The sequence below is a fragment of the Podarcis liolepis genome, assembly GCF_965112155.1.
Source record: "Podarcis liolepis genome assembly, chromosome: 15".
NCBI classification, from domain to species: Eukaryota; Metazoa; Chordata; class Lepidosauria; order Squamata; family Lacertidae; genus Podarcis; species Podarcis liolepis.
The window spans coordinates 13,158,878-13,182,812 of NC_139566.1; the positions used below are offsets into that span (position 1 = coordinate 13,158,878).

General features: G+C 50.1%; 2 protein-coding genes across 2 annotated transcripts; one reads left to right on the forward strand and one right to left on the reverse strand.

Moving 5' to 3' along the window:
* Positions 1–770: 770 nt before the first annotated feature.
* GPR137 (G protein-coupled receptor 137) lies at positions 771–13,058 on the reverse strand. The gene is made up of 7 exons (XM_083477633.1): positions 11,552–13,058; positions 9,383–9,432; positions 7,440–7,665; positions 5,595–5,744; positions 5,097–5,225; positions 3,980–4,074; positions 771–1,505 (listed from the first exon to the last, which is right to left on the reverse strand). The coding sequence occupies exons 1-7, from the start codon at positions 11,915–11,917 to the stop codon at positions 1,340–1,342; spliced, it is 1,182 nt and encodes a 393-aa protein (XP_083333759.1). The 5' UTR covers positions 11,918–13,058; the 3' UTR covers positions 771–1,339.
* Positions 13,059–13,283: 225 nt separating this feature from the next.
* Positions 13,284–23,887, forward strand: BAD (BCL2 associated agonist of cell death). Its single transcript, XM_083477689.1, has 5 exons — positions 13,284–13,549; positions 14,244–14,506; positions 19,170–19,392; positions 22,238–22,407; positions 23,290–23,887. The coding sequence occupies exons 3-5, from the start codon at positions 19,248–19,250 to the stop codon at positions 23,413–23,415; spliced, it is 441 nt and encodes a 146-aa protein (XP_083333815.1). The 5' UTR covers positions 13,284–13,549; positions 14,244–14,506; positions 19,170–19,247; the 3' UTR covers positions 23,416–23,887.
* Positions 23,888–23,935: the final 48 nt, after the last annotated feature.

A 23,935-nucleotide genomic window follows, 5' to 3' on the forward strand; every position in this document is an offset into this window, starting at 1 on the left:
GGATTGAACCCATACAGAGTCCAATTATGCTCAGGTGAGCCAGCCAGTGTTCCCCTCACTCCACAACCAGTTTAAAGGTTTCCTCCCTCTCACCATGTTTAGGGGGGAAAGATAAATCTTCCACTTATCCACAACAGATAGCAATAGTGTCCACATTGCAAAGGGCTGAGGCCCAGTGGATCCTGGAGGCCGAGATAGATAGATAGATAGATAGATAGATAGATAGATAGATAGATAGATAGACAGACAGGCCTCCAGGATCTATTTTATATATCACACCGTTTCCAAAGAAACCCATACTTTCCAATGGAAAGCCAGAGTGCACATTTTATTTTGGGGTTGAGGTTTGTGTGTGAGAGAATGTCTTTACAGATCCAACATTTACCAAAAAGAAATATTTTGTCACGTGTTTCAATCTGGTTTTAGCTTGTTGATTTTAATATGTCTTCGAATGTTTCAAATACTTGTCTTTTACCGATAATTATATTTATTCTTTCTGCAAACCACTCTGAGGTTTGGTTACAATCAAATAGTATATAAATGTTGTGAAATAAACCGATTCACCTGTTCCATGGTACTTACTTTGCTATGTTTTTATGCGTAAGAATGGTTGAAAAAAGTAATTTTGTTCAAATGAATGGGGGAAATGTAGCCCTCAAGACGGGGCTCCGATACCCATTCACCCCCAATCAGCATGGCCAGCAAGATTTGGAAAGCCAGAGGCTCCCCCATTTCTGCCACAGCACAACTACAGAAAACCACACGCAATGTCGCTAACACAAAGTGGACTTTATTGTTAAGTTGGGGGTGGGGGGGGGGCAATGGAATAGCACCAAAACTGCAGCATGTCTAGCAAATAACAAAAGGCTACTCCAAAACACTGCCGCTACCAGCTCATGGGAAGAGGGGGGAAAGGAGGAACCCCCCTGCCCTGTAGACACATTTGACCAGAATTCATTAAAACAATGACATCACAGATAAAACTGAGCCCGCCCCTCTCCTCAATCCGAGTCGATTAAAGTGCCAAGAGTTTTCCGTATACTATTGGTTAAGTACCCGGGGTGGGGGTGAGGGGGGGGCAGAGAGGGGGCTGGGAAAGGAGGGGGAGAGTTTAAGCATCAAGACCGAGATGCCAGCAACAAGAGCCAACCCAGCCCCCCCCCCAATGGCTAAAAGAAATAAAGCTGGGTTTTCCTACGGTTTGGGGAATGGGGTGATGGTGCTTATAATACCGTGTGTGCACATCCCTGCTCCTTCATAGAAACCTGTCCTACATCAGTAGTGATTCCTGGGTCTTCACATCAGTGCCCCACAAACCCGCCCCAATCCCCCACTCCCCTCAGTTCTGCGGGGTGGAATAGAGGCTGTGGTGGTGGCTGCCGGACACCGTGGCCTGCGAGAACAAAAGGGGGGCCGTGGGAGGGGGCCCCCCAAACCAGTCCTGCTCCCCGCTGCGGTTGATCGAGCCGTACCAGCTCCCGACGCTGCCCAGGCGTCCCGTCAGGCTGGAAGGAAGCGGGTGGGGTGGGAAAGAAGAGGCAATTTGGGTGGGGGGGGGAGGCATGTGAGTGTTAGGAAGCAAAAGGAAAGAAAGGAATTAGACCAGTGGTTTCTAACCCACCGCCCCCTTGTTTCCATACCACCCCCCTGCTCTATAAAAAACGTAATTCAGAACAGTAGTTTGTACGACCCACTCAGGAAGATATAAGACGATAAAATTCAAAACGGTCACTATTAATGGCACATTTATTCAAAATCCAATTAAAACTACTTGAGTTTAATTATGGATGAACTTAATAATAACAATAATAATAATAATAATAATAATAATAATAATAATAATAATAATAATAATAATAATAATAATAATTTATACCCCGCCCATCTGGCTGGGCTTCCCCAGCCACTCTGGGCGGCTTCCGACAAAATATTAAAATACCATAATGCATCAAACATTAAAAGCTTCCCTAAACAGGGCTGCCTTCAGATGTCTTCTAAAAGTCTGGTAGTTGTTTTTCTCTTTGACATTTGGTGGGAGGGCGTTCCACAGGGCGGGCGCCACTACCATGAATGCCTTCTGCCTGGTTCCCTGTAACTTGGCTTCTCGCCGTGAGGGAGGATGATCCAGTGATACCAGCTTTTCAGAGTCTGAAATCATTTACCCCTCATCCCCCCCAGCCTAGGGGAGCCCCGAATTAGGTAAGAGATGGGGCTCAGTGGTACTGAAGCACTCGGGAACATAGACAACTTTTCTATTCCACCAGGCCTAGGCAGGCAACTTAGGAATATATCCTTCCACAATGGTTAATTGATGTTTAACCTTTCTGTATGTTTTTATTGTATGGCTTTAAGTTTTATTGCTGTAAGCTGCTTTGCTATATATACGTTTTATGACACAGCAGCATAGTAATGCTTTTGTAAGTAAAACGAATGTGCCAACTTCATCGATGGAGCTTTTAAAACTTCCAGGCATGGAAACGATTTCCGTTGCACCTCCGAGGCGGGGTGGGGGTGGGGTGGGGAGCCGATGCAAGGACGGCAGTGGGGCTGTCAGTCAGGGACCACCCACCCACCCCGGTCTAGTTCTAGTGGGTCAGGGATGGAAATCTGGGGCCCCAGGAGGACTCCAACCTGGGGCAAGGTCCCAGGGGTTTGGGAGGTGGAGATCCAGGGGAAGGGCCAACAGGAAAGCGGTTCCCCCTCTGCCACCCCCAGGACGTAGGACACCCCGAGTGCACCGGCCATTGAGCTGACTCCTCCTGGGTCAGAGACTAGCTGGATGAGGAAGACGGGTGGGCATTCACAACCCAAGAGCCCCCTCCAGGGAGGACGTGGAAGAAGACAGACTCCAGATCGTGGTGGTGGGACACCGGGGAGCAGTCTGGGGAAGAGACGAACTGGGAGGTGCCTGAAGCACGGGGCTTGAGGGGGTCAGGAGAAGAAGGGCCTTCCAGGACAGGGTTGGAGGCTGGGAGTCGCAGTGTGAGCGCAGACTCAGACAGAGAGGAGCTGGAAGTTGCCCCTGCTATCCAGCAGCAGGGCAGGCCCAGTTCTGCTGGCTCTCCTCCCCTGCTAACATTCGGATTGAAGAGCATCCTTCACATTGCTGAGCAATGAGCCAGAAGAGGAGCCCACCCCTCAAAGCAGCCTTTGTCTGCTTCGGACGGATCCAGAGTGAGAGGCTAAAGGGGAAGGGCGGGTCCAGCGGTCAGTTTCAGCTGGATTAAGACACAGCCAGCTGTGTTGTTACGTTTCCGAGCACAATTCAAAGTGTTGGTGTGGACCTTTAAAGCCCTAAACGGCCTCGGCCCAGTATACCTGAAGGAGCGTCTCCACCCCCATCATTCTGCCCGGACACTGAGGTCCAGCGCTGAGGGCCTTCTGGAGGTTCCCTCACTGTGAGAAGCAAAGCTACAGGGAACCAGGCAGAGGGCCTTTTCGGTAGTGGCGCCTGCCCTGTGGAACACCCTCCCATCAGATGTCAAAGAGAAAAATAACTACCTGACATTTAGAAGACATCTGAAGACATCTGTATTTTTAATGTTTGCTGGAAGCCGCCCAGTGTGGCTGGGGAAGCCCAGTCAGATGGGCGGGGTACAAATAATAATAATAATAATAATAATAATAATAATAACAACAACAACAACAATAACAATAATAATTGTTATTATTATTATTAGAATAAAAGCTAATGGCGTTTCTCGTCTCGTATTCTTTCCTGCCCTGTGGATAGTCTGGGCTCACCTGACGGCTCCTTGACATTGTATAGGGTGAACAGCCTCCGTGGGAGAACATCTGCTTGGCATGCAGAAGGTTCCAGTTAGGTCTGGGAATGTCCCCTCTGGGAAACCCCAGAGAGCTGCTGCCAGCCAGTGCAGACAATACTGACCATTGGCTTGACTCTGTATAAAGGCAGCTCCCTATGCTCCTCAATCAGGAGGCTGGGACAAGTGCGGCCTCGGGGAAGAAGAGAAATTACCTGCTCGTCAGTCCTTCACTTTCGCGCTGCCCGGGGTGGTCGAAGAAGTAGGATCGGGAGACCCCCAGCTGCCGGTTGAAGACACGGCTGGCGCTCTGTGGGGAGGAAGGCACCATTACTGGGGACACTGCTCCTGCAATCGGCCTTTCCCTGCAGGGTGGCAAGGTAAGGCCACGTCCGGTGCCCCCTGTCTTTTATGCAGGAGGCCTTGCCAGTGGATTGCACCCAAGGGATCTAAGCTCTTAGCCTTGGGAGACGCCACGGGAGGAGAACGCAGCGCCCACAGAAATAGCTGCACCCGGCACACTGCGGGGCTCCATCCTTCTCGGTGGTGGCCCCGAGCTACGAAGCTCCCTTCCAAAAGACTTTCACCAGCTGTCCTCATTCTGGTGCCCTGCAAATGTTGCTGAACAGTCTCCCTCCGGAGGTTATGGACCCTCCTTCCTTGGAGGTTTCTCAGCAGAGGTCGGATGGCCACCTGTCATGGATGCTCTAGCTGAGAGCCCTGCATTGCAGGGGCTGGACCCTGCAGTTCTATGACTCTATGACTTTCAATCCATCCCAGGCAGCATGGCCCATGGGCAGGGATGTTGGGAACTATAGTCCCACCTGTGTCTGGGGGCAGGGATGGGGGAAGACATGAAACTGGCTCAGGCTGATTTGCACCTTGTCCCTACGATACAGGTGTTTTAAGCAGCCCTTGCAGAGTTTCATTTTTGCTGCTGCCTTCAGCTAGATAGGAAGTGATCTAGCTCCGAGCTGCTGAAGTGCCTGCTGTATCTATGGTTACCTTTCTGCCATCTCTTTTTTTGAAATTGTCGCTTGGGGAAGGCACGCCTTTAAAAAGCAGTTTAAAAATACTAGAATTCCTTCTGCTTTACAAGATAAAGACAAGGACCAGAATTTGTTGCGGCGCTTTTCTTTTCGCCTCTGCCTGTGGCCCTCGGAAGGCTGCCCAGAAGGGAATGTGGCCCTTGAAAAACGTCCCCTACCCCTGCTGCACTGAGTGATGCTCTCATAATGGCAACAGCCCCCTGCCTCCCCCTATGCTTTGGGCCTCTCCTTCCACTGCCTTTTTGCAGTTCTGCTCCTCTCCCAACCAATCGCTTCAACTCACCATATCCTGAGCTGGCCGGTGCACCCGGAAGAAGCCGACTAGCAGAGACGTGGGCAGCAGCTCCCAGATGAAGAGAATGAGGCCGAAGATGACGTAACCTTGGTCTCCCAGGTCTGTGATCAGATCTGCCTGGAAGGGGAGAGAGAAGGGAGACACTTGAGAAGCTGGTCTCCACTGGGGTGGAAGACAGAGAGCCCAATAGTTGGTGCAGCCGGAGCCAGTGACAGGCAGAGCTTCCCCCTGATTGGCTGTAAGTTAGATAGCAGGGAGGTGGGGGCCGGACAAAGGCAGGGTGAGGCAGCAAGCCACCTCCCACTTACCTGGGAGTAAGCCCCACTTCCGAGCAGACACAGTTAGGTCTGTGCTGCAATGGCTGCATCCAACAGAGTCGACCCGCGGAATTTAACGGAGCCCAGTCCTTTGTTCCATTGCAGCGGGTCTACTCCCGAGTAGGAAGGGTAGCCCTTAAGGAATCCGAACCTAGCCAGCCCTGCTCACCTGGTCGGATACGTTGTACCAGTCGTAATCGAAGGAGTCGAGGCGGGTGCGGGAGGACAGAGCCAGGGCCGCCAGGTTGTAGCAAGCTCGGCTGGCGTAGAGCAGGACGATGATGCCACCCATGGCGGCCGTTTGGCACAGCGAGGTGCCCTGTCACAGAAAAGGGGCAGACAGTAAAGAGAGACTGGTCAGTGGGTCTCAGCAAGCTCAAATCAAGAGAGCCTTGTGGCGCCTTGAAGCTGTGGGACCCCGGTGGCCCACCAGGTATTTATCGGACCAAAATTCCTATCATCCCTGACTGCTGAACAGGAAGTTGGCGGCTGATGGGAGCTGGAGTCCAGCTGGATACCGTTGAACTACTGCTCCCATCATCCCTGACCGCAGGTGGGTGAGGCCTTTGTGGATATTGCAGCTGCGACCTACTCTGCAGCTATCGTGGAGAAGGAGGGTCTCGGGGAAGAAGAGGAAGAGGGAAACATTCCCTTGAAAAGGACCCATCCTTTGGGAGACGAACACCTATCCTCTTTTGCTGAGGGTACTTCGCTGGTGAGCGGGGGCACTGTGGTAGTGGCTTATTCGAACACTACAAATATCAATAGCAAGGGGTTTGATGGGCATGCAGATCCCAGGGCAGACAGGCTGCCTGGCACAAAGGTTGCGGATGTTGCCCACCACCCAGATAACCTGAGGAGTCGTCAGTGGCTTTGGAGTGTGCTGTCACCGACACTATGGGGGAAATGTAACCGCAAGGTCCTGGAAACCAAATTTAGGTTGAACCCTGCCGTGTGGGAATCCCTTGCAGTCCAGCGCAGTGCCTGGAGTCAGGTTATGCATCTGTAGCAGTGAGCAGAGGTGGAATGACCGCCGGGAGAAGAAACGCCCTGGTGCATCTGCAGCAGCACAACCGGGCACCATCTGCCCCAGCTGCAACAAAACATGTCTCTCCCCTATCTATCTCTACAGCTATAACCTTCCAGAAGTTTGACTTCACCTCCCAAAGGCACACTCCTCCATGTTCTCCCGAGACAGAAGGATGCCACAGCAACAATGTAATAATAATAATAATAAATTTTTATTTATACCCCGCCCTTCCCGGTTCAGAAAACCGGGCTCAGGGTGGCTAACAAGAAATTTAAAACACTTAATTGTAAAAGCAGCATAAAATGCTGTATAAAAACATGAATAACAATAAAATTCAAAATTCAGAAATCAATTTGGGGAAAATCCATCTAATAAGCATTAGATAGTCACCAGGGCTAGCTGGCTGAATTAGTCCTACTTGGGCCAGCGAGGAGGCCAGGGGAGAATTAGCTGTGGGGTCCCAGAGCGGGTAATCTTCATAAAAGAGGAGGGGGAGGGAAGAGAAGGGAAATAAAAGATGAGGCTGAATTCAAATTAAAGGCCAGGCGGAATAGCTCTGTCTTACAGGCCCGACGGAAGGAGGTTAAATCCTGATGGGCCCTGGTCTCATGGGACAGAGCATTCCACCAGGTCCATTACTGAGAAGGCCCTGGCCGAGGATAATCTAACTTCCTTAGGGCCCGGGACCTCTAAGCTATGGTTATTCATGGACCTTAAGGTCCTCTGCGGGGCAGACCAGGAGAGGCGGTCCCGTAAATACTAAAAGCCAGGACCTCCAAGGCAGTTTTCTCTGACATGCTACCAGTTCCAGGGCCAGCTCAGCAGGTGAAACGCTGCAGTCGCGGTGCATAGATGAGATGCCACTGCAGCAACGTCAAACCCCTGCTCCCAACCCTACCGTTGAATAGCACAAGGAAAAGAAGACTCAGCAGGCCCCAGCTCCGCCCCCCTCCTTTCGCCCTGTGCCCCCTGGCAAATGCTCACCTTGGCTTCCAGGTAGATGCGGGTGGAAGGAGAACCCCGAGCGACGAGGCAGAGGCAGAGGGCCAAAGAGACGGCCCCCAGCACAAACAGCGAGTCGCTGATGAGGACGCGTGCCAGGACCACAGCCCAGGGCTCGGCGCGGCGCCCCCGCACCAGCACAGCGCACACCACGTTCACCGCCAGGAAGAGGAGGCTGGCGCCCAGGCACGCCCCTCGCACTGCCAACCTGGGGGAGAGAAAGCGGGGAGGCGGAGTTAGAGCAGCTGCTGGCCCCTGTGGCAAGGCTCTGCCTCCATTGTCAGAGGCAGACTGCCCCAAAATGCCAGGGAGAGAGCTAGTGTGCTCAGGTCTCGCTTGCAGGTTTCCCACAATTGTCTGTCTGACCACTGTGAAAACAGGATGCTGGATTAGATGGGCCTTGCGTCTGGCCTAGCGGCAAGGCTCTTCTAATGTGCAGTGAGAGCCCCCTGGCCTTGGGAAAGGTTCAGATTTTGAGCTGTTCTCCAGTTGCAGCTCTGTAGCTTTCTGGTGGTGACAGCTCCTTAAAGGTAAAGGGACCCCTGACCATTAGGTCCAGTCATGACCGACTCTGGCGTTGCGGCACTCATCTCGCTTTATTGGCCGAGGGAGCCGGTGTACAGCTTCCGGGTCATGTGGCCAGCATGACTCTGGCGAACCAGAGCAGCGCACAGAAATGCTCTTTACCTTCCCACCGGAGCAGTACCTACTTATCTACTTGCACTTTGACGTGCTTTTGAACTGCTAGGTTGGCAGGAGCAGGGACCGAGCAACGGAAGCTCACACCATCACGGATTTGAACCGCCGACCTTCTGATCGGCAAGTCCTAGGCTCTGCGGTTTAACCCACAGCACCACCCACGTCCCTGACAGCTCCTTACACCCCTGCTAAACTGCAGTTAGCGTTGGTTTATTAAATTAAGGTGAACTGTTATTTATGAACCACAGTTAAGCCACAGGGCCAGGTTCAGCCAACCAACTTTTGGCAAGGGTTAGCATGGTTTATAAACCATAGCTTAGTGCTGCTTGCGAGCCAGGCCACTGAGAAAGAGAAACTGGAAGAGCACGGAAGAGAGAGGCCTGCTGGATCAGACCCAGGGGCCCTCTAGTCCAGTTGGTCATTCAGCTGCGTCCAGTCAGGCGCTGCCAGCAAGCCTACAAGCAAAAGGCACAAATCCCACCTCTGTTGTCTGTCCACAGCATTTGGTGGTCCGAGATAGATTGCCCCTGAACATGGAGGCTCCATTGGGAGGCCTGTCCTCCTTAAATTTTCTGAACCCTTGAAAGCTATCTAATGGCAATGTGTGGGAGTGAGCGAATCACAGCTGTGAATCTCATGCAAGCCCCTCCCCATACTTCAGGGGTGGGGAACCTTTCTCAGACAGAGGGCCAGGCTACCTTCTGGCCAACCTTCCAGGGGCCACATAGCAGTGGTGGGTGGAGCCAGAGGCTAAGGTGGGCAGAGCAATGGTTAATTTTACCTGTGCACCATAGGCTAGTTTCCAAGCACACTCACAAACGCCTCTTCATCCAGGCAACAAGAGGCATGATCAGAGTTCAAGGACCAGCTTCCAGCCAGGCAAACAACTCAGTTTTGAAACTTCACCCTGTCTCCTACTTTTGTATTGCAAGCTGTAGCTAGGATACTGCTGGGGGAGAGTATTTTTAATTTCATATAACGTTGCGATTTTGCCTCTTAAACTTGCAATCCTGCATTCTCCATTTATTTGCCAGCTATTTTATGTGAAGAGCCACATTGGGCTTATTTTAATTTTTAATTTTTATTTTAAATGGAAAATGCAACTGGTTTTTTTAAAATACTAGAATGCTTTATCTTTTTTCTCCCCTGACACTTGAGAAGGATATATGGCAAGGCGGAAGAATGCAAGGTGTTATGATGTTACACACAAATTCACATCTACTCACAGGCCTTTGGTCAGTTCAGGGCGGTATTTTGCTTTGGCCTTGAAAACCACCTGGAGGGGAAGGGAAGAAAGGGGAAGGTATTAGCAATTACAGAAAACAAGCAGGACCTGCAACAAACCACAGCATAACTTTGCCTGCTAACAAGATAGTCTGGTAGGAGAGCTGAAAAGAATGCCAATATCTTTCACATCTGGTACCCCATGTGCCCCTTGGTTTCTGATGGCACATGGGTAGATGAGGCTAAAAAGCCCCAGACAAAAATGTTCACGGCCCTCTAGTGGCTAAGGTGGCTCATTTACCAGAAGTCATGGATTTAGCATTAACTCCGGAAGTGTATTCACGATTCTGTCCAAACTAAGCCTCCTGTTGTATATTTTGCTCTTGTGCTCTGAACAGAATGCAGAAGGCCACCTAATGACTTCACGAGCCAGTATGAGATTCGAATCCAGAGCTTTCTGGCTCACAGCTCAGCCTCTTAGCCGCAACATTGTTCTCAGGTTTCTTTGCTTTCATTTCACATTTTCCCATTTATATCCCACCTGTTCCTGCTCAAGAAACATTTTATCCTCACAAAAACAGGTAGGGAAGGAGAAGAGACTGTGACCGGTCACCAAGCGAGCTGCAGGGCTGCACAAGGATTTGACCCCAAGTCTCTCAGGTCCTAGCCCAGTCCTCTAACCACTACACCGCCCTGAAAAGGCAGCAACTAGATTTGTGCAGCAAGTCGAAATTTCAGACCCCACAAAGTTGGTGGGCATTCCTATTCAAATGGTTTATGTGCACTGCATCATATGATCACTTATGCAGGGTGGGGCTTACTTGGCCCCCCACAATATTTTATTCAAGTTGGCACCCCTGTGTGGCACCATCACGAGCAGTGATGTAAGTAACGGTACAGGGCCTTCTTGGTGGTGGTGCCAAGGCTTTTGGGTCTTCTTTCCTCTCCGTGAAAATTCTCCTGGTTGCCTCCCTGTTCTATGTGCTTTGTGAAGAAGTACTTCCTTTATAAAACAGTAACCAGGGCAGAGGTCGGTGGGGAAGAGCCATAACTCAGTGGCAGCAAAGCATCTGCTTTGCATGCAGGATCTCTAAGTTCAATCCCCAGTCTGAAACCCAGGAGAGTTGCTGCCAGTCCGTGCAGACACTGCTGAACTAGATGGACCCGTGGTCTTGCTCTGTTTCAGGCAGATTCCTTTGAATCTCCCAGCATTCAGTTTCATTAGACGATTCTAGTATGATGAGGGGCAGGGAGAAAGCTTCCCTTTCTCTACACCGTACATAATTTTATACATGTCTATCATGCACCTCGCACTACTTGCTCCCCCCCAAAAAAGCCCAAATTGTTGCAACATTTCCTTATTGTTGTTCCAGCCCCCTGATCATTTTGACTGCCCTTTTCTGCAGAGGAATGGTGCTTTTGATCCTGAAACTAATTAGTTAAGAGCCATTTCATGACTAGTTGCCATGAGATTGTGAGGACAGACGAACAGGGCAGAATGGCTGGTTGAGAATCCAAGGCAGCAAGTGTGCAAGGGTTGAGGCCAGAGGGAGGAGACCTGTGGCCCTCCAGGTATTGGCGGACTCCAGCACCCATCTGCCCAGGCCAACATAGCCAATGGTCAGGGATGATAGGAGTTGCAGCCCACCATCACCGTCAGGGCTGCAGGTTCCCCATCCCTGGTTTAGCAAGCAATATAAAGAGCCCATATTGGGGGGAAGAACCAGGCTGAGAACCACGTTCATTGGGATGGAAGCTTCTAGAGCCGGGGGGGGGGGGGGGGAGACACGCAAGTGGTGGGCAGGGCCAGAGGTAAAAGTGGGCAGAACAATGGAAGTGACTTTGTACAAGAGGCCACATTCCAGCCATGCAAAAAAGAAAAAGGATGGAGGTTTCTACATCCTCACCCCACACAGCTCTCCATCCTCTTTCTAGGCAAGCAAGAGGCATCAGTTCAAGGAAGGGGTGGGGTGGAAGGTCTGGAAAGAGTTCCTGAGGGCCAGGTGCAGAGGCCTGAAGGGCCACCATCTGGCCCTGGCGGCCAGAGTTCACCCACCCTCAAGGCCCCTTGGGATGTTCCCATCCACAAAACTGGCCCAGCATTCCAAGCAGCCATCTTTTACCCACAAGCCACCTGGGCAAGCAAGCAAGCACCCCCTTAGAAGAGTTACCTGGGCAAAATACAAGTTCATGAGGGTCAAGGTGAAGAACTGCAGGCAGACTGGGCAGCAGTAGAGGAGCCAGAAGAAGAAAGGGCTCAGGTGGTTGGCTTTGAGGGTGTTCTTGAAGTAGAAGGAGAAGAGCGTGGTGCGCAGCGCAGCCCAGAAGAGGCAGAGGAAGAGGAAGACAGTCTGGTAGCTGAACTTCTTGTGGCGATAGAAGAGGACCAGCCAGAGCTGGGCGTAGACTGAAAGGAAAAGCAAGGCATAGAGGCCCGTGTACAGAGCCGTCAGCCCAACCTTGACGGCCGGCGGGAAGGCCGGGGTGAGGCGCGAAGCTGGCACAATCGAGCTGAGGTTGCCAAAGGTCTTTTCCATCTTGAATCCTGGTGAGATGGGTCCAGTTAGCAAGGTGTCATTTCCAGGGGGCAAGCCTCGAGGCAACCAGCACCACCTTCTTAAAACGGAGGAGCTGCCCCCGGCTTCAGTAGTTGGTTACATCCTTCAGGGCTGCTGTGGGAGGCCAGCCCCTCAAGCAGATCAATCAAGGGATTTTTGCAAGTTCCATGGGAAGCGTGGAAGAGACTGGAAGCAGGAGAAAACGACAGCTGGCCCACCCACCCTTCTTTGCTAAGAAGGCATGGAGGCGAGAACCAAACCCAATTTTTGCTATGAATAAAAACAAACGGAAGACTTCTCCTATGCCTGGAAATGAGCTGGGTTACTCCAAGGTCCTGATCCTGTCAAATGTTCAGCAGGAATAACAAGACACCTTCCGAGGGGCTGCCCCCTCCCCTACCTAGGGCTCTTGCATCCCACCCCAGGATCAGGTGGTGAAAGGTGTCTGGGTGCACCTGTCGTTCGGCAGGTCCTGAAGCAGTTCCTCAACCACCCAGATTTCAGGGCCACACCTGTTCAAAGTACTCGGACACCAGAGTCCCTTAGTCCTTCGATGCCTGGGTCCCTTGATTGCCTCCTCCTCTGGAAATCCCTGGTCACTTGGCTCCGTCCTCAGAGAGCTGGACCCGTTTTGCTTTCCTTTCCCGGCAGCTCAGGTGCCCTTCGCTCCAAATTTCCAGGTTACCTAGAATTCTGCTTTCTGTTTTCTCCGCGGTATCGGACACCTGGGTCCCTCGGCTTCTTCGCCTTCTCCAGTTTCAGGCGCCGGTTGCCTGCGTCCCTTAACCCTTTTCTTCGCAGGCGCCGGGGTCCCTAGATCTCCTCGCTTCAGACCCTCGGACGCCTGGGTCCCTTTTGTTTCCCTGACTAAACCTCAATATACCTGGTTCCTTTAAACCTCCCCCCAGATGGTCGGATGCCTGGGTCCCTTGGCTCCTTCCGGATTCTCGAACAATAAGCAGCTCTTCCTTTCCTTTTGCTGCCTTCACCCCAAAAAATTGGGAGGGGGGAGAGGAGACAGACAGAGAGAGAGAGACGGTTCCCAGGCCTAAAGCAGCCCCAGCTGCGTTCCTTCCTGGTAGCTTCGAGCTGCGCAAACTGAGTAAGGCCCGCCCCCTCCCTCTCACCGGCTTGGCGTGACGAAACCTGCACGCGCTCTAGCACCCTCGTCTCCTTTTACGCAAAGGACGTAAGCGCCTTCGTGAATGGGACAGGCGGCAGAAAGTCACCTGGCTAGAGCGTCTGCGCTCCTTCCGGTCGCCATCTTAAGTGTGGGCGAATGAAGCTTACCCTCCTCCCTTCCTATTGTACGGACCCCGAGATTTCTATGCGTTTCCAGGAAATGCTCCCCCCTGACTATTCCCTCCCAGTTCTGTCCTAGTGCCCAGTAAAGGCATCTCCTGCCCATATTCTCCCAATAAATCTGCAGGGGCTATGAAGCCCCCAGCTGCTCCAGTATGTTTCAACGTTAAGCCCCTATTGAGGATAATATGGGATTGTCCCTGCCTATATATCACAGGAACCCCTAATGTCAGACTAGCAGCAAAAGTGCTCGCTTGCGGCACACTTCTAGCCCTGTCTACTCAGAAGTAAGTCCTACTGAATTCCCAGGTAAGTGAGGAGAGCGCTGCAATCTTCCTTGCTTACGTTTGGGTAAGCGTCATTGAACTCAACGAGTCTTGCATCTGAATAAAGGATTGCACGGTGAAAGGCAATAATTGTAATAACTTTTAAATGAAAAATAAAGATGGCCAAAGCTGAGAGGCAGTGACTGGCCCAAGGTCACCCACTGAGCTTCAGGGCTGAGCCGGAATTTGAACTCTAGACTCCCAGGCACTAGTCCAAGGTTCTTGCCACTGTATCTGTATCTGTACCATCCTGGGACTAAAGGTTGACACACTGGCTATGCGCTTATTTTGCATTGCACTACTGCAGTTTTGCAGTTTTTCTATTTTGTGTTATTGCAACGAGCCATATATCAAAGGGCGGGCTTCAAGCCTTCCGAAGAAATAAACAGATAAACATCGGGTGACATCCTTTCACTGTGAAATATGCGACCTGTGCCATTGATCTGTGTGTTGCGCTACTGAATATCTGGTATGCAGAATTGAGTTGTGAATTATGATGGCCATTATTTATTTACGGCTATATATCACTAAATAAATAATCTGGAGATTAGCTCCATTGAGAGTGATATTTGCAAAGTTATATTTGAATTGCATTGAATGTAAACTCACAGTGCCATTTAGCCCTACTAGAACAACGCAAAAAGAATACTTCCATTCTTTCTCCCCCTTTTTTGCAGGTACTTCTGCGATTTGCATAAGCATTTTTGAGAATTTACCTTATCAAATAAGCGTGGAAAGAGGAGGGAGGGGGGGAAGGAAAGAGGGTGGGAGGAGCCGAAGGTAGCAGGAGGAGGTGCGTTCTTATCTCTCCCTCCCACCGTGACGTTGGCGACCTTGATTGGGCACGGAAGCTGGCAGTTCTTCATCGCCCCGGCGACTGTGGCTGGATCTCTGCTGGCTGTAAACAGGAGGAAGAAAGAAAAGAGTGACCCTAATTCTGGTAATTGAGGGCGCGGGTTAGAGAGGGCTGGATGGGTTGGGTAGAAGAAGAGGAGGAGGAAGAGGGAGATGGTGATCCGAGATTTTGAAGGGAAGAGGAGTTGAAAATCCAAGATCAGGAGAGGGGAGGAAGAAGTGACCTGGATAGGAGGAAGCGACCCTAAAATTTGGAAGTGAGGGGGGAATGAAGGAGAGAAAATCCATCAGCGGGGCTCCCCAATTCAGGGGACTGAGGAAGCAAGAGAGTGCAAAAATGGTACTAGCAGGAGTTGGGAGAGGGAGAAGGAATCATTACTGTTAAGGGGAAGGGGCTTTGAAACAAATCATGGGTTTGCATTCCTCTGCCCTCCCCTCCCCTCCTTCCTTGTGTGTCACAGGCTTTTTTTTTAACTGTAAGCCTGAGGGCAGGGAGGGACTGTCTTATTACTGTTTTTTTAAAAAAACCAAGCTGCTTTGGGAGTCTTTCTGACTGAAGGGTTAGTTGAAAATGCTTTCAATTAAAAAAAATATCTAAAACCCACATTGCCGCAATACCTTTACTGGGCCAACCGCAGAAATGTTGCGCAAGCATGCGCACGCTTCTCAGTTCTCCAAAACTCTTCTTCAGGGTTGAATCGGTGAGTAAGAAATAAAACTCAAAAAGCTTGCATGCTGTTTTGTAACATTTTTGGTTGACTGAATAAAGGCGCTGCTCTAAGGTGGATTTTGATTTTTTTTCCTTCTTCTTCCGGGCTATCTTTTTTAAAAAAATAAATAGAATGAAGGGCAGGTCCCCAAAGGTGGGGGCTGTTAGAGGAGTGGAGAATAGATCCCGAAGCATTACCATCTTAAATACTCAGAATGGTAAAAGAGGTTTGTAAAATGACATGTGGGGTGGAAAACGCAGATAGAAACTTTTCCTCCTCCTTATCGCTGATGTAGTGATGGCCACTAGCTTGAACATGGATAGCATTTTTCTCTGTTTCAAAATTCTAGAACTCTGGGCCAGCCAATGAAACTGAAGGTTGGGAGATTAAGGACAGACAAAAACAAATACTTCTTCAAGCAGTGGGACATAGCTAAATTGTTGAATTTGCTCCCACAGGAGTTAGTGATGGCCACTAACTTGGACCACTAACTTATCCTCATGTGTAGCTCAGTTGGTAGAGCATGAGACCATGGTTGTGGGTTCAAGCCCCACGTTCAGCAAAAGATTCTTGCATCGCAGGGGGTTGGACTAGATGACCCTCGTGGTCTCTTCCAACACTGATTCTCTGCAAGAAATATGCACATGGTTCTGTGTAAGGATGGCTGTAAAAGAGAATTAGACAAATTTGTGCAGGGTAAGTGGCTACTAGCTGCAATGGCTGTGTTCTCCCTCAGCTGTCCGAGGCAGTGTGCTGGGAATTGCAAGTAGGGAGGGGGCTGTTGTGCTGTGGGCTTCCTTCGGACCTCTGGTTGGCCGCTGTGAGAATTGAAAGCTAGACTACATGGACCACTGGCTTGATCCAGCAGGCAGGCTCCACTTACATAGAATGCTAGATCCTGCGGTTTTGGAAATCTGATTGGCGGTAGACGTAGGGCAGAAGCAGGGAAAATTTCACAGGAAGCTTAACGGACTTGCGGAACTCACTGTCACAAGATGCAATGACCATGGCTGCTGGCCAAGTTAGCTTTAAAGGGGGATTAGACCAATGAATGGGGGATAAAAGAGAGCTGCTGTGTTGGTTGTATGGACCCTCCATTTGGAATACAGGTTGGTGTGTGTATTTCTGGGAGGGGACTGTCTTCATGTCTTGTTTGTGGGGATTCCAGAAGCATCTGGGAAAGAGGATGCTAGACTCGGCGAGCATTGGTTGGATGCAGTCATTATCTCCGTAAACTAGGGGTGTGGAATTTGTGGCTCTGCAGATGTTGCTGGACTACAGCTCCCATCATCCCTGATCACTTGCCTGGCTGGCTGGGCTGAAGGAGTCCTGCAACATCTGGAGGACCACAGGTTCCCCATCCTTGCAGTAAACGAATGGGGACCAGGATTTCGGAAGGACCGCCTCCATTCATGTATAACTGTCAAAGTCTTAAGATTTAGCATCTGAGTCTCTGGTGACTATTTCATGAATGAAGCTGGCTGGTAGCAGGGAAGGTCTTTTCTGTGGTGACCTGCACCTCTGGAATAGGCTCCCCCCCCCAAAAAAAAAAAAATTACAACCGCACCCTTTTCTAGCCTTTAGGGACGCCTTCAGACTTTTTTATTCCAGTTGGATGGTTTTGCAGTGCTTTCTTTCAGCAACTTCTTCAGCTGCGGTCAAACTGTTGTTCTTGAAGTCCCTGTTATCTGCCCCCACTGTCCTGCTTGTGGACTTCCATCTGAGGCACTGAGAGAACAGGATGATGGACTAGGTGGGCCATTGGCCTGATCCAGCGGGCTCTTCTTAATATAAATAATAATACAAATTATTACCATTTTGGAAGCATTACACAAACCACACCCTGAACGTGGAGCCGGCATAACCAATCTGAAAAGCGTGGCAAATTCCCCTCCTAGTCCTCATGATCTTGAAAGGAAACATACGAGCAGAAACCTAGACGCTATTTCCGTGTGTGTTTGTGGCTGAGTAAGATTTCCGGTCATCATGGGAAGAAACCGCATAGTTTCATAGCTCCATGCTCTTCCCCAGGAACAATGGGGAATATACAGAAGGATGGGCTGGGGAGGATGTGAAAGGGAAGAAGGGTTGGGGAAATGTTGGGAAGAATGACTCAGTATGTAGTGAAGTCCCGATTACAGGCTTCCCAGAGGCAAGCCGCCCAGAATGGCTGGGGCAACCCGGTCAGATGGGCGGCATATAAATAATAAAAGTGTTGTTGTTGTTGTTTTGGTTGATCTCTGAGAGAACAGGACGCTGGACTAGATGGGTCTTTGGCCTGATACACCAGAATCTGCTTATTTTACTTACCGTATTTTTCGCCCTATAGGACGCACTTTTCCCCCTCCAAAAATGAAGGGGAAATCTGGGTGCGTCCTATGGGGCGAATGCAGGCTTTTGCTGAAGCTTGGAGAGCGAGAGGGGTCGGTGCGCACCGACCCCTCTCGCCCTCCAGGCTTCAGAAACACATCCGCAGCCTAGGCAGCCCTGTGGGAGGTCCCGCAGGGATGTCTAGGCTGAGGATAGCAGCCTGGCGCGAGGGGCGCCCTGAAGCAGAGCGCCCCTCACGCCAGGCAGACATCCGCAGCATGGGGAGCCCTGCAGGAGTTCCCCGCAGGGCTCCCCACGCTGCAGATAGCAGCCTGCCGCCCGGTGGGCAGAGCACCCTGAAGCAGCGCGCCCCTCGCGCTGGGCAGACATTGACCAGCCCCACAAGCTTGGGGGACAGCAGGGAGGCGCAACGCCGCCATCCCGCTGTTCCTCGACCTGGTTCGGTTTCCCCGACCTGCTTTGGGGGGGGGAATAAAGGGGGGGGGAATTTCCTTTATTTCCCCCCCAAAAAACTAGGTGCGTCCTATGGGATGGAGCGTCCTATGGGACGAAAAATACGGTAAGTTGCTACTACTTTTAACTGATCATGCCCTGCTGTTCTTATTACAGTGGTACCTTGGGTTACATACGCTTCAGGTTACATACACTTCAGGTTACAGACTCCGCTAACCCAGAAATAGTACCTCGGGTTAAGAACTTTGCTTCAGGATGAGAACAGAAATCGTGCTCCAGTGGCGCGGCGGCAGCAGGAGGCCCCATTAGCTAAAGTGGTGCTTCAGGTTAAGAACAGTTTCAGGTTAAGAACGGACCTCCAGAACAAATTAAGTTCTTAACCCGAGGTACCACTGTATATTGTTTTAATAAGCTGACGTTGTAGCATATCGACTTATTTATAAACTGCGTTGGGAGGATAATTTGCCCATGAAGGCAGTTTTTTAAAATCCATTGAAAAAATCTATCATTAAACTCTTAACAACAGGCCTGCCTTCCCTGCTGCAGAATGAGGGTGGCTGAACCTAAGATAACCACTTGCTTTTCAGTGAGTTATCAACTTCCTGGTTCCCAGCTGAGTGCCTTAGTCATAGGAACATCTAAAGAAGCCTTACCCTGAGTCAGAACGCTGGGCCATCTATCTCAGAATTGTCTGCAGCAGGGCGGGGAACCCATTGGCCTTTAGATGCTGCTGGACTCCAACTCCCATCAGCCCCAGCAGGAAGAGGCGGTGGTGAGGGATGATGGGAGTTGGAGTCCAGCAATATCCAGAGGGCAATGGGTTCCCGCTTCCTAGTCTACATTTACTAGCAGGGGCTTCTCTGGGGCTCTGGATAGAAGTCCTCTCCCAGTTCTAGCTGGAGATGCCAGGAATTGAACCTGGGACCTTCTGCATGGTATATAGGAAGCTGCCTGTCTAGTAAAGTAAGATTCTAGTCCTCATGGTTCTGTATGAAATTGGAAGCTGCCTTGCACTGCATCAGACCTTGCTCAGTATCCTCCAGGATTTCAGACAGGGGGTGCCTCCCAGCCTCCCCTGGAGATGCCAGGGGCCGAACCTCAATATACCTGGTTCCCTTAAGCGTCTGCCCAGATTGTCGGACACCTGGGTCCCTCGGCTTCTTCCGGATGCTCTGCCACTGAGCTACAGCCCTTCTCCTGGCTCTCAGAGGAATCGCCTTCATTCTGATCTCCGTGCTTCCTATCCCTCTACAGTTCTGCTGACAACAACCCTCACCCCCCCCCCCGGAGAACGGCACGTTGGGTGTTGGGGGCCATGCCAGCCCCCTGACAATGTTCCACATTGAGGATGATGATGATGAAGAGACATTCCCGCCGGGTGAGAAGGAACCGCAGGACCTCAAGCTGACCAGGAGGAGCGTCGCAGGAGGGGACCAGGCCCCAGGAAGCCCAGGAAGTCCTTCTGCTGGGAATCCAGGTATTTGGGCTGGGGCAGAACAAGAGCATTTCCCTCTCCCTCTTCAGGGGTCCCAGTTGTTGCTGGAATGCAATTCCTTTTTTTTAATAATATTTATTAAAGTTTCAGAAAAAAGAATTACATAAAAACAAGAAATACAAAAATAAAAGACAAAAATAAAAATACAAGAAAAATACAGAATAAAAAAGTAAAAACACTTACAAAGAAAAGGAAAAAATAAAAAATAAAAAATCAATCTTTCCATACCTTACATTCATATCCTTGTTTCCCTGACCTCCTCATACCTCCCTTTTTTGTGTTCCAATTCAATTAGTTAATTCAGCAATTTCTTTCCCTCCTTATTATCCTGATCTTTGATCTTAATATATTATAACATTAAATTTTTACCTATTTAAAAATCCAATTTTTCCATATTCTTTTATGCTGGAATGCGATTCCTATCAGCCCTGACCATTGTCTCAGCTGGCTGGGAATGATGGCAGCAACCAGCCACTGCATGGAAGTGGGGCAGTGAGTGACCTAGTAGGGGAGAAAGGGAATCTTCTGCCCCTCTCCAGCACCAGCAGGGGAAGGGAAGCCCCCACCCCGCTCTATATCTACTATAAAAATCTGTCAGACATCTCGCTCAGTAGACTTGTGTGGTGTAGTAGTTAGAGTGCAGGATTGGGACCCAGGATACCAGGATTCAAATCCTCACTCGGCCATGAAGCCCACTGGGTGAGCTTGGGCCGGTCACTGACTCTCATCCGAACCCACCTCACAGGGTTGTTGTGCGGATTAATGGCGGCGGGGGAGAGGGAACCATTTTGAGCTCCTTGGAGGAAAAAGTGAACTATAAATAAACAAGTAAACAAATAATAATGAATACACTGACAGGCGGTGGCTCTCCAGAGTTTCAGTCGGGTCTTGGCAGGGATTGAACCTGGGACCTCCTGCATGCAAAGCGAGTCTCTAATGCTGAGCCGTGAACCTTTCCTAAAGAAATACCACTTTTCCCTCAAATGATGCTTTATTTGAGATCCCTGCATTGCAGGACTAGCTTGCAGGGTACCTTCCAATTCTACCATTTTGTGTGAGCTTAGCGAAGCCTAACCTGGGAACCAAGAAGCTGCCTTAGTCAGACCATTCATCCATCTCACTCAGTATTGCCTGCACGGACCGGCAGTGACTCTCCAGGGTTTCAGGTGGGGTGCTGTTCCCAGACCTACCTGCACGCAAGGCGGATGATCTCCTGTTGACCTGCAGCCCTTCCCCAAAAATGTTTTTAGAAGAGGGTCCCTCTTCTGCCAGTCCTCAGCACACTAGTGAAAATGTCTGCCAGCTAGTAACTTGCCTTGTTGGTTAGCTCAGTTTGTAACAGCGTGGTGCTGATAACATCAAGGTTACATGTTTGATCTCCATATGGGTGCATATTCCTGCATTGCAGAGAATTGGATGATTTGCATGTCCCTTCCAGTTCTGTGAACTTTTGTGGGCTTCATATCAGGGCAAGACTGACTAAACCGATTCTAAAATATTGGCTCAATAACAGGGCCATGATTAGTCACGTTTCGTGCTGAGCTTTGGAAAGTGATGAAATCCTTAATTCGTTTCTAGCACTTATGAGGTCAGCAGAGGCCACAGAGATTCTCTTGACTTTTTCTTGCGCCCAGAGGATGGATGGCGAAATCTGCTTTGCTTATGCTGTAAATAAAAAAAAAAAAAGTGAAGATAATAAATGTAATAAAGCAAATTAGCTATAATGAAAGGTGTTGTGAGAAGAATATTAAAGGGGATCATTTATATCAAGAAAGCCATGTTCTTCCATGAGAAATGTGCCAAGTAGAATTGATAGAATATCAGTGCAATCCCATACTTTTCTATTCAGAAGTACAGGCAATGACTGATTGACGCAAGATTGTGCACATGCAAGGCACCGAACCCGGAAGTGACCCGAAAACTAAAATGACAGAACGGGGTGTGTGGAACGCTTTACATGGGCCCTATGGATTGGGGGTGGGGGGTCTCGGGACATAACCCCTGTGCAAAATAAGGATTGCTTGTAAGACCCACTGAGTTCAGTGTCACTTCTAGGTAAACTGGGAGTGCAATCTAAGTTTGCAATTGTACTTCCAACATCTGGAGGGCCAAAGGTGCTCCAGTCCTGCTGTAAATGATAGATCAACTGAGATTTCTTCAGTCAGGTGACAGCTTTATTATCCAGCCTTTTTTTAAAAAGCTCAAACCAACGTAGCACCCACATTATATTTTTGTTCTGAAAGACCGCCTCCTTCCTAACATACCCTCTTGGGTGTTGTGATCAGCAGTGGGGGCCTCTGAGGAGAAGTCAGTTTCTGCCCTATGCTGAAGATGTAGCTTTTTGACAACCAAGAAGTGTTTTGGGGTGCCCACCCTGTTCTTGTGACTGTGGGTTGTTTTAATACTGCATTGTATTTTAAATTGTTGCGACCCACCCCAAGACCTTAGTGTGCAGTACAGGTAATTAAACTGAACTAATAATAATAGTGAGATCTCCACAACCACCACCCTGGAAGTTGGTGGGCAGTGGCTGACAGTGGCTTTGCGGCAGAACAGGGCCTCAAGCAGGCCTCTCTGAGCCATGTCTATTCAATACACCACCTTAACCCTCTAGGCCAGGCAGAGAACCAATAGCCCCCCAAAATGCTGCCGGACTCCAGTTCCCATCATTCCTGGGCACTTGCCATACTGGCTTGGGCCCCCGTGAGCTGGAGTTTAATAACATCAGAAAGGACTGGACCTTGGCCTGTTTTACAGCCCAGCAGTTTCTGTTGCCGTGTTGTGGCAAGTGTGACATAACCCCCTTTCCTTCCTCCTCCTGTGCCAGAGCTCCGGCGTCGCATTGGATCCGACCCTCCCTTGCCAGACCCTGAGGCCCTGGATGAGGTGGGCACTTTCCGGGCACGCTCACGCTCTGCCCCTCCCATCCTGTGGGCAGCCCAGCGGTACGGGAGGGAGCTGCGCAGGATGAGCGACGAATTCCATGGCGAGCTGCAGGTGAGTCTGGCCTGCTTACAGAGAAGTCCGCCCTTCCCAAGGGAGAGGTGGGTTTTGTTGCCGCGGGCAGCCTGCCTCTGAATGCCAGCTGCTGCCAATCACAAGCGGGGAGAGTTGCTGTTGCGCCCAGGTCACATTTTTGGGCTTCCCCCCAAGGCATCCGATTGACAACCGAGGATAACAAGGTCTTGGACTAAGTGTCGCTTAGGTGTCAAGTAGGTAGAGATGTTTTTTCTCCCTCCCTCAATTAGGCCATTAGTAGCCTAATCCTCCATGAATTTGTCTAATCCAATAATAATAATAATAATAATAATTTATTTCTTATATTTTTTCCCCCTGCCTGGGTTACCTCAGCCACTCTGGGCGGCTTCCAACAAAATATAAAAGGACAAAACAAAACAGCGTACATTGTTTCCCAAGACAGGGCTGCCTTCAGATGTCTACAGAAGGTCATAGAATTGGTTATCTGTTTGACATTTGATGGGAGGGCGGGTGCCACTACTGAGAAGGCCCTCTGCCTTGTTCCCAGTAACTTCACTTCTGTGTGGGAACTGCCAGAAGGCCCTTGGAGCTGGACCTCAATGATGAGGGTGGAGATGCTCCTTCAGGTATACAGGGCCAAAGCCATTTTAAAGTCATGTGCTTTGAGGAGAACTAACTTTAGATACAACCCAAAGAATCTGTGGTACTCTAGATGCTTTTGGACTCTAGGTCCTGTCAGCCTCACCTGGCTCTAGGCCACTGGTCATGGATGATGGAAGTTGTAGTCTAGCAACACCAGGAGGGCCTGTCAGTTTCTCATCCTTGATGTGCCAGCCTGCTGGATTGAGAGGTGCATGTCGGGAAGAGGGGGTGATGCCACGTTTTCCTTCTCTCTTGCAGAAGCTGCCGCGCCCCAAGAGTGCAGGGACAGCTACCCAAATGCGCCGGACGTTGGGCTGGAAAGAGGTTCTGCAGTCATGGTGGCGTCGGAATTCCCCAGGCAATGGTCCAAGAAGCCCCCCATGACTGTATCTTGCTGCTGTCCATTACAAATGTGGGGCAGGGGGTTTGAAGGAACAAATAAAGGGGGGGTAAATCTGTAGGGTTGATGTGGCACATGGCTGGTGTCCCCCCAAATCTGGGGGATGCTGTGATCATTCCTCTGCACCTCCATACCCACTCCCCTAGGAGTTTTTTTTTTACTTAGGCCACTTTAGTATGACATGTTAAGAATTTAACCTTCTGCCCTATGCACGGATTCCCACCCCTTTCTCCCCTGCACCTCCCCTATAAGACCCCCAATTTTGAGGGGATCTTGTCCTGCCCTTTCTAGAGTGTACTTTTTGTATTTTAAAAGGGGAAAAAAACACTGAACAAAACCACTGTATGCATTACTGAAACGAGAACCCCTGACATTCACCAGCCCTGCCTAGAGAAATTTGTATGCCCTTTTATTTTATGTTAATAAATGTTTATTAAATACTTTTCTGGCTTACAACACATCACTGCCTAGTCCTTCAATTCAAGCTCACAGCGACAACCCCCA

Excerpts from the sequence above, each read along its gene's own strand:
- GPR137 (XM_083477633.1), bottom strand. The coding sequence starts at position 11,917 with ATGGAAAAGACCTTTGGCAACCTCAGCTCGATTGTGCCAGCTTCGCGC. Across the intron at positions 7,666-9,382 it reads CCTGAACTGACCAAAGGCCT|GTTGGCAGTGCGAGGGGCGT; the intron begins GTGAGTAGATGT and ends TCTCTCCCCCAG. Across the intron at positions 5,745-7,439 it reads GCATCTACCTGGAAGCCAAG|GGCACCTCGCTGTGCCAAAC; the intron begins GTGAGCATTTGC and ends TTTCTGTGACAG.
- BAD (XM_083477689.1), top strand. The coding sequence starts at position 19,248 with ATGTTCCACATTGAGGATGATGATGATGAAGAGACATTCCCGCCGGGT. Across the intron at positions 19,393-22,237 it reads TCCTTCTGCTGGGAATCCAG|AGCTCCGGCGTCGCATTGGA; the intron begins GTATTTGGGCTG and ends CTCCTGTGCCAG. Across the intron at positions 22,408-23,289 it reads AATTCCATGGCGAGCTGCAG|AAGCTGCCGCGCCCCAAGAG; the intron begins GTGAGTCTGGCC and ends TCTCTCTTGCAG.